This window comes from Oryzias melastigma, linkage group LG15, assembly GCF_002922805.2.
Source record: "Oryzias melastigma strain HK-1 linkage group LG15, ASM292280v2, whole genome shotgun sequence".
Lineage (NCBI taxonomy): Eukaryota > Metazoa > Chordata > Actinopteri > Beloniformes > Adrianichthyidae > Oryzias > Oryzias melastigma.
In genome coordinates, this window is record NC_050526.1 from 21624530 (window position 1) to 21634804 (window position 10275).

Sequence of the window (10275 nt, forward strand, 5' to 3'; positions counted from 1 at the left end):
ATCCATCCATCCATCCATCCATCCATCCATCCATCCATCCTTCCATCCATCCATCCATCCATCCATCCGCAACCTGTCAGTGAAACTGAGATTTATTAAGATCAGATTATTATCACACTGGTGATCAAATCTAACAATATCAACAACAAACTGAAACTTGAAAGAGCCGTTGTGCTAAATTGAGTGTTTGGTTTAGACCTGATGCTTAAAAAATGTATTTTAGGTTTAATGGGTCACAATGTGGAGTTCATAGGGAAGAACCATTCTTTGTGTTTTTGTTTTGTTTTTTTTGCAGGATTTAGAAGAAAAATAAAACTACTTTTAGAATAGAATAGAACAGAATACAATAGAAAGTCTATATTGCCATTATTCGTGCTATAATAAAATTCAGAACAGTTCTCTTTAAAGTGAACAGACAAATAAATAGAATAAAAATCAGATGAAAATGTCCAAGGATCAATAAATGCATAAAACTACTTTTAAAGCTAAACTACTTTATCTTACATATAAGTTTTAGTGATTTACATTTTGAACATAAAAAAATACTTCAGGTAAAAACTAGTTTCTAAAAAATGAATTTATTTCTCTATAAATCAAGTTGAGGACGTAGGCGTTACCTGGATGGGCTTTGCTCATGTAGTTCACGAGCGCCTCCTGGCTGACGGTGATTTGAGAGGCGTTCATATCGGATATCACTGAGCACAGAACCTCGGCCAAAGGAATGAACTGGGACTGAGGGACGGGGGCCATCTGCACCGGGGAAAGGTCACCTGCAACACACATAGCAGATGAAACAGGTGAGTTCACTTCAGGAGATGTAAAACACCTGGATGAGTAAGACCAATGTGATTGATGCTGCCAGAGAAAATAACTCCAAATACAAAAGCTGGCGGTCCAGTCCTGGCCACATCCTAAATCTAGTCTGTGCATATGTTAAATGAGGTATGCCTGACTGCTTTTGAAGATTCAGCAGCACTAAGGCAGACCGTCGAATTCCATCATTCCCACAGAATGACCGCAGTTCTGCCTGTTGGGCGGATCAGGTATCCTGCTCCTCGTATCATACGACCCTACACATCACTTAGAGTTCAAAGTGTTTCAGAAAAAAGAAGCAGCTAATGCTTGAATGGTGATCCCTGAATGAAGAAGCCAAAAGAAAAATGAAGTTTGACTCCTCAAATTAACATGACTGAGGGAAAAGCAACAAGGCCTTAAAATTAAACCACCTTTAGAGTCTTTGCATTCTAACCTAAAAACAATCTTCAGTAGTCTCTGGTCAGTGACATCGACTGTTTAAAATGATGTAAGAATTACATAATATAATCTGAGGTTTCAAAAAAAAATTTAGCTTTGAAATTTTTGGTTTGAAGCAAATATAACAACATATAAAGCATTAGGCTACCTGTGGTGATGCAAGTGTGAGTACTGTTAGATGAACGTGACTGCTGAAGATGCTATAAACGCTGAAACTGATGGCTAAAACTTCTGAAGCTGAAAACTAGCTGATTGCCAAATTACCAAAAATGCTAAAATATGAGCTAAACTCAAAATTAGTCTGAAAAACTGTTTAAAAAGTTTAGTTTTGCCAAAATAGCTAGCATAATGCTAATTTTTTTTAGCTAAACTGAAAATTAGTCTAAAAAACTATTAACAAAAGTTTAGTTTTGCCAAAAACAGCTAGCATAATGCTGAATTATTAGCTAACTCACAATTAGTCTAAAAACTTAAAAAAAAATTCAAATTTTGCCAAAGCAGCTAGCATAATGCTAAAATAAGAGCTAAACTCAAAATTAGTCTAAAAATGGGAGAAAAAAGTCTAATTTTGTCAAAACAGCTAGCATAATGCTACAAAAAAACAGCCAAACTCATAATTTGCCTAAAAAAAACATAAAGAAGTTTATCAGTTAAAAGTGCACAACATTTTTGAAGGATTTGAGCAATTTCCCATTCATTTCCTATGGGGTATATTTTGCTCAGTTTTTCAAAAACTATGAAATTTATGAACACCAAAGTAAGCACTAATGTCCTGAACAAGCTGAACGTTTTAATACCAAGATTGCTGACATCACTGATAGTGTGATTGAATTTTTACGTGATGAAAAACATGGAAAGGAGCAGGAGAATCACTATAGAGTTATGACAAATAATTGTGATTCCCCTTAGAATAAATCCTTGACGTATTGCATATAGTTAAGTGGAGCTTCACTTTTTGGAAAGTTTTTTTTTTGCTTTGTTTTATGTATACATTTTTACTTTATCTCTTACCTTTTGCTGTAAAACATAAAAAACAGTTTGATCTCAATTATTGTGATTTTGTAGCCAAAAATCATAAAATGTACTACTCTGATTTTAGTTTTTTTTTTTTTTTGGTATAATGGTGGAATTATTTTGTAATAAAGTGAAAAATATGTGAAATAAAAAAATGGGTTGTGTTAAAAACATGGATATTGAGCAATACCACAAAAACGATTTAAAAGATAAATTATTAGAGCAAGTAAAAGTACTTATAAAGGCCCTGGGATAACAACGCAGGGGTTAGACAGCCTTTAACAATGTGAAAAAGCTTGGCAATAAATAAGACACCAAAAGTTCATTTATTTTGACTGTTTTGTTAGAAACATTTTAAGATCGATAGACAGAATGTTTATAAAGATGTCCAATTTCTTTGTTTTTTTTCTTAGAAGTACAGACAGCCAAACTGCAATAATTGATATTTATTTGTGTTTTACAGAAAATAAGTGAAATCTCCTGCAAAGATGGACAAATAATTCACTTCACAGCAGCCGAGCAGAGATTCCAACCCCCGTGTCCTGCTGGGATATTGAGCTCCAATCCAGCCAAACCACAAGAATGTGTTTAATCACTATATTACAAATGTAAATGTTTTTTTTTTTTTTGTAGCATAAACCTTTGTGTGGTTAGTTTAAGCCCTTCATTATAGTCCAAATGCTTGTGCTTAGCTTAGAATTAGTGATGGCTGGAGTCAGGCTGGGCTTTGATGGGGTTGTGGTTCCAAAAAGAATGTGGGTTTTGTCGGTGTGGGAATGTGTTACGAACCCCCGAGTGATAATATAAAAGGGAAACAAATGTTGGCTTAGCCCATGCAGACTTTTTCTGAAAAGTTATTGTGTTATTGTTGCTAAATTCCAAAAGTAACATCTGTTTTTTGAACCTAGATCCGCCTCTAGCAGACTGCACACACAACAGTAGTAATATTAAACAGCAGCCAAACAAACTGAGTTGAGTAGTTGATGAATGATTAAGCACCACAAACACTCCGCCAATGAACAGCAGACACAGGGGCATGCTCACAACCGTACTCACAGGTCTGGAAAGCTCTATTTAGTTAATAAGTAACATAAGAATAAAAGCTACAAACTGAGAGATGAAAACAAGACTTTGTCATACAAACAAAACCACAATTGGAGTGTTATTTATTAAATCTGTTTTTATATTTCCAAGATACTTTGTGTCAAAAGTGTACAGCTGGACAGATCTTTTTTTAGCACCAATAAAATTCGGTTGGGGTTGTGAGGGACTGTAAGCTAGCAGGAGAGTGTAAACAAAGGGATGATGGGAAATGAGGGCAGGCTTACATCCTGTCCACAAGAAATTAGGTTCAAGGAAACAATATAAATTTAATAATTTTGCCTAAAAACAGCATAATCTTAATTAAAAATCCTCTGGGAACATTTTTACACTAGATCAGAAGACAATCGGAGCGTGACGTTAACCATGCGGCCTACCTGCGGCTGTGAGCGATTCCCCCGTCAGACCCTCAAAGCGCCCAACACAAACATTTCTGGACTGGCACTTGACGTAAGCTAAACATTTGTAACCCTCACACTTGAGCCACTTATGTCCACGGCAGGAAAAATATACAACTAATCAAATGCAAGCCGAGGTAAGAGTGACTAAACTCACTGTACACACATACTGACAGATACAGACGGGAGTGTGAAAAACTCCATCTGGATTCCAAACATTGTGTTAGACAAGCAGCTTTTCTTTTAAACAAAAGTGTTGCTTATTTTTCTATAAGTGAATACATTTATCTATAGATCCTAATCAGTGGATTGGACCTGACAAATACTCATTCTCATATTTTCAAAGAAAAATATGTAAGAATGTGATGATTAGAAGTTTTTTCCTAAAGAGTCAGACTTATAGAAAAATATCATACTTTTTAAACTAAAGATTAAAGGTTAGCTAAATTGAGGACATAGACATTTTTTATGTTTGTAGCCACTTCTACGTTGATTTGAAGCATATTTCTGGCATTTAGAATGACGTTTCAGGGAGAAAGTTTGAAAGTTTGTTGAAATTATTAGCAAAATTTTCTAAGCTTAGTGAGAAAAAAAGCAAAATATATAAGAAAAAATGTCTTTGTTCCTAATTAATGAGTCAAACCTGACAAATACTCCACATTTTAAAACAATAATGTATAAAAATGTGATAATTAAATTTTTTTCCCTAAATAGTCAGACTTAAACAAAAGATTAAAGGTTAGAGAAAATAGACATTTTAACTTTTGTAGCAACTTCTAAGTTGATTTGAGGCATATTTCAGACATTTATAATAGTATTTCAGGGGGAAAACATAGAAGTTTGTTGAAATTATTACCAAAATGTTCTAATTTTAGGAAAAAAAACCAAAATATATTTAAAAAAATGCATTTGCTCCTACTTTTTACCCACTAAAGTAAATTTAATTTACATGTATTAAGATTATGATTATATTTGATCTAATAAATTGATAAATACACATGTAACACTGAGATAATTATTTTTAAAAAAAGAGACACGGAGCTTAACTGAAGCTCATGAGTCTCAGGAAGGGGATTTTTAGACTTTAGTTGCAGAATTTAAAATAATAATAACAAATCATTGTAGCTCTTTTGGCTGAACAAGATGAGTGAGCATCAATACACGGAAAAAAGTGAAACATTGGATCAAATAACAAAAGGTTCAATCATTTGCTGCATAAGTTTTAGCTTTCATCAAATAAAAATGTTGGATTTAAATTTTACTCAACTCAAAAATAGAATTTGTTAAAAACCAAGATTTTTAAATGCAATAAATTATGTTGCACTTTATAGCAATATTCAATAAATTGTAGTAATTATTGATTTTGACTAAGTTCTTTGTTGTTTATAGTTTCCATAAGGAATGTTTGGCTAATTTTTCATGTAGAAATTCCCATTTGCACTTATAAACTCAACCAAGTTGAAGTTGAAGAACCCTCCTCCTTTCTGCATCCCGCTGATTAAACCCTTGCAGGACTGTCAAACACAGACGAAAGAATCACAACAAACACCTGAATGAGTTTATTTGTGAGAAAAAACGTTGGTGTGAGGGTGGAGAGACAGAGGCTCAGTGTTTATGGAGTCTAAAGTTAGCAGGCGTAACTGTTACTCTTTGAGGAGAAAAAGCCTCAGTGTTCCTGAAACGTAAGACTCGAGACAGCAGCAACATTACACCCTTTGTCATCCGCAGCGTGAATACCCAGGTGGGTGTCATGGCAACGATGCCCTGTGCCACGATCAAGCAAACAGCGGCTCGACAGAAAACAGGACAGCACTGAAGGGTTAGCTGTTATGAGTTTTTGCTATGGTTTGCACTCAGCTGAATGGTAAATTTCAGTGGTGTGGATGTTAAAGTGTATAGTACATTTAAAGTGGATGGTTGGAAAGTTTTTGAACACTTTCAGTAAAGTATTAGTAAGAAAAAAAGGGTAATTTTATTTATTATCTATAACATATGTTCCATATTTTACTACAAATGATTTATATGTGCCCTTAATAACAATCTAAAAGCCTATTTTACTACAAACTTAATAAAGTTTACTCTATTATCAAGTCATTAAGTTGCTATTAGGTTTTATTTTATGTAATTTTTTTACTTTTAAGCGATTCTATAAAGAAAATTAAACTTTTTGGGGATTTTTGATCAAAACATTTAGCAAGTTTTACAACTTTCCCTTCAAAAATTTCATTTATTTTAATCAAATTTTACATAAAAAAGACTAAATTAATTTAAAACTTTTTTGGTTATTTATTATAGGAAAATGTATAAACTTATCAAAAGTTTCCTTTTTTTTATTGTAAATCACTCGTTTAGTGAAAACAGCCACATACCCTTTTTATAAAATAACGTTTTTATTGATTGACTTGACTGTTTGAAAGGAAAAAAAAACATTTCCATCTATAAAATAAAAGTTTTGACAAATTAAATTGTGTTCAGATCAAATCAAACTGTTAAATCTGATACCCAGCTCTAAAATTCAAACTCCACATTTTCCTTTTTTCCTGAGTGTTAAACTCACAGCATTTACTGGCATAAATATCCTCCGGGATCAAGAAACAACTCTTTCAGCACGATATGATGCATGTTTAAAAACGCGACTCCGACACATCAATAAAAAGCTGTCACAAAAGCCCACCCTGTGGACCTCATATGCCGCATAAAACCCGGATTTCTTCACAGGTCGTTAACTTTCCATACAAGCACAAACTGCTGCCTCGGGGATTCGTTGAAATGTACCTGAAGCTGGCAGTTCACATTGCAGAGATGATTGACAGAGACCTTCTCTCCTTTATTCCCACTGAGATCTCTTTGGCTGCAGACGCTGATCAATGCCACATGTCTTGGCATGGCTGTGGTCTCTAGTCGGCCTCGGAGCTGCACGAGTCCCATTTCCAATGTGATTGCATTACTCTCAACGTCCAACCTCCAGATGCTGCACTAACACACACGTTAAAGTATGTCTAAATCAATGTGCTCAACACTTTCAAGGCACAATTGTTTTTTTATCCCTTTAATTAGGATCTGACATTTCTTTCTGCATATATTCAGCCTTGAAAGATGGATTTTTTTTTCTAAAATTGCAGATTTGACTCAACACCGCATGTGTGGAATAATTGATGTGATTGCAGTTCAGACACAAAGGAACCACCATGTGCATATCATTTCACAGTCAGGCCATTTGGCTGCTATTCATCATATATATTACTTGACATTTTACTAACAAGCGAAGCAATGAAGTAATTTGTTTCACAGTCATGGCCACTTTCACATAAGAAAATGAGGAAAAACTGCTTTTAATTTGTTCTGCGGGGAAATACAATATGATTCTGTTAAAGACCCACTTCTGTGAAAATTGTGTGAGGATGGAGGACAGATATTAAGAAAATTAAGCTTAAATTGCATTTTTGAGAATTTCTATATTCAAATCTTTGTGAATCAGGAAAAAATGCAGTTTGAAAAACATCATATTTGCTATGGCTGGGTTGATAAAATTGATAAATCAATTTGAATCGATCTAAGCTTAATACGTCGATAAATTGATATAGAAATCAATCTAGCACATAATGCTAATTTTAAATACTTCATTTGTGTAATCTTCATGGAAAAAAATAATACTAAAGCATTTTACAAGCTAGATATGTAGCATTGCCTATGATAATGCTAGTGTGAATGCTGTAAACTGAATTTGACAACTGAAGAGGCTAGTGCTGATAGATAATTGATATCCAAAAACACTGAAACTGATAGCTGAAAACACTGAAGTTGATAGCTAGCTAAAATATTAGCAAAATGCCAAATTGGCCTAAAAAAAACTGGAAAAACACTAAAATAGCCAAAACTCCGAAATAGTCAAATGAAAAATGGAGAGAAAGCTAAAATTAGCCAAAACAGCTAGCATGTACGGAAATATTAGATAATGTTAAGTTAGCCAAAAAAAGGTAAAATGTATAATTTAGCCAAAACAACTAGCATGACACTAAAAATTGGTTAAATTCCAAATTAGCCTAAAAAATGAAAAACAAAAAAGCCTAAATTAGCCAAAACAGCTAGAATGTAGCAGAGTGAGTTTCTGTAAGCTAGCAGGAGAGTGTGCAAACAGAGAGCTCTCTATTATTGGTGATTGGAAGTGGAGGAGGGGTTAGAGATAAGAGTGGGTCTTTGAATGTATATCTAACTAGCATGTGTCTTCATTGTTAGCCTGTACGTATCGAATGAACAAACGGTATTGGTTTATCAAATTGGAGCTTTAGGTTTGGTGCTTGGATGTACAACGCTTCCTCCCTCTTTAGGTTCAGTTGGATGTAGTTCATCAGTGTGTGTTTTTATACATCTGAGTGACGGCTGCCTCATTGTTAAAGCGGTTTGTTTTATCATTCCTGCCGTTCACAGGTTCCTGTGTACGCATTTGTTTCCACAAAATAGCAACAAAAGCATAAAAAAACATTGACACCACTCTGCAGAGGAGCCATTTACATATCAAAGCCGAGAGAAAAAGAGGTTTTACAAAGGGACATTCGGGTGAAGGTGGCCCCACATTCACTGAAACTATTCCCGAGTGGGAATCGCTGGTCAGCACTTCTCCACCAAAAGGATATCCCACAATGAGTGGTGTTTCTGACTTCCAAATTTAAGCTTTTTGAAAATTAAAATAAGGCAATGACTTTTACTAAAACACATAAAGGTCTAACTTTACAAGCAACTTATTTTTAATGACTAGCTGTAAATTTGTCACTTGAATATACAGTGTTCCCAAATTTCTTTTAGGCTTTTTTTGTGTTCTGTGTCCTGATTGGCTGTTGACCTTGTCAATCATTTGCCTGCATGTCGTGTCTCATGTACAGAATGCATTCAGCTTGTTAAATCTAAAAACATTCTCAATCATGTGCCGATCTTTGTTTTAATTCCATATTACTGGACTTATTTTTCTAGAAAGGTTTGATTTCTGAGTGTTTAAATAAGAGAGAGAAGTGTGAAAATGTTATCGTCTGCCAGAAAGTGTGTAGTGAGTGTGTTTTTAAAGCCTTAAAACATCTGTAGTACTACTTTGCAGATTTCAATTTCATCTATCGTATGTTATTTTTAGAATGTAAGTGAGGGACCACTGTACTTTGACTTTTTTCATTTGTATTTAAAAGTCAAATTGTGCTCAAGTTTAGCAGAAACTGCCCAGATAAGATGTCATAGTGACAAAGTGGTGAGATGATTTTGGGCACCACCCATAAAACTGCATGGCAAAGCAAAAGCTTGAAATCGGATGGGCACACTGAACGAAGATTACTCAACATGTGTGCACAAAAAGTTTTATTTTTGGTATAAAATGTGACCTTTTTGACATGAAAGTCAGTAGGAAACTGCTCCAATCAGCCTCCAGTGGTCTTTTGAGGAACTGCAATATTTGGTACTTGTTGGTTTGCACCAAGTTCAGGAATGGAAGAAATAAGTCAGGACATGGATCTCAAAGTTCTAGAAAGATGGCTTCATTTCAACTTTATAAAATAATAAAAAATAAAAAAATACTCATCTGAGATCCATTAGTCAGTGTTTTTACAGGTCATCTGCATACCTGTGGCCTCTTATCTCTGTACATTTAGGACTGTTTGAAACGGTTAATCTCTTTTAAGGTGAATTCAGACTGGAAACACCCATTAGTCCAGACCCAGTCTGTTTAATTTGGTCCGGATTGAGTCCTGAACCTTGAGTTTGGTCTGTATTCAGACTGCCTCTCCATGGACTATTTTGTTCTGAACCAAAGCTTGTAAACAAAAGCATGTGACTACAGATCTCTTCAGTCATTGGCCAGGAAAGAAAGAAGAAATGGAAGTCCTACTCTTTGCAATTCTCATTGGGATAGTTCACCTATTCAAACTTTAAATTTGGCTGACCAGTTCTGAACGTCTGTATCAAGGTCAGGTACAACACTTGTTGCCACTTTGGGCACAGTGGGGTCATGCAGCAAGACAGTTACTGAAGAGACAGCAGCTAAGACGGTTTGCTGATAAGTGTTTATGACATATAGATTGTTGAGAAACAGTGTAAAAAGCACTGTGTATCACGTTAAAAGTGTATTAATTCTATCAAATTTCAATGAGTTGCTGCGTCTTGTCAACGTTCCGCGTTTGTCTGTGGTTCTCTGCTTACATCCCATAATACCTGGAATGCTGCGGTAGTTGTTTTGGTTCAGTTGCTCCACCCCAGAGTGAACCGGAGCTCAGTCCAATTGGAAATGGACCAAGACTACCTTGAAAGATGGGTCAGAGAGCGGTTCCAGGGTCCGCTTGAGTGTATTCAGACATGAAATGTATTCTGGGAAAAACAAATTCTGATTCACTTTAAATAAACTAAATATGTCCATTCTGAGTACACCCTTAGATCCACAAAAGACACATCCCTACTTTTCTATCATTACATTCTACCTTTTTCTCTATCCCCTCCCTCCATTGATTCCCCTCCCCCATTGATTCCCCTCCCC

General features: G+C 35.1%; 1 protein-coding gene across 1 annotated transcript in view; it reads right to left on the reverse strand.

Annotated features, from left to right (window-relative positions):
• The window catches only part of stox1 (storkhead box 1), a 30924-nt gene that overhangs the window by 5620 nt on the left and 15029 nt on the right, over window positions 1-10275 (reverse strand). The window contains exon 2 of the mRNA XM_024298008.2: window positions 618-770. Within this exon, the coding sequence (XP_024153776.1) occupies window positions 618-770 (153 nt within the window). The remainder of the gene's footprint in view (window positions 1-617; window positions 771-10275) is intronic.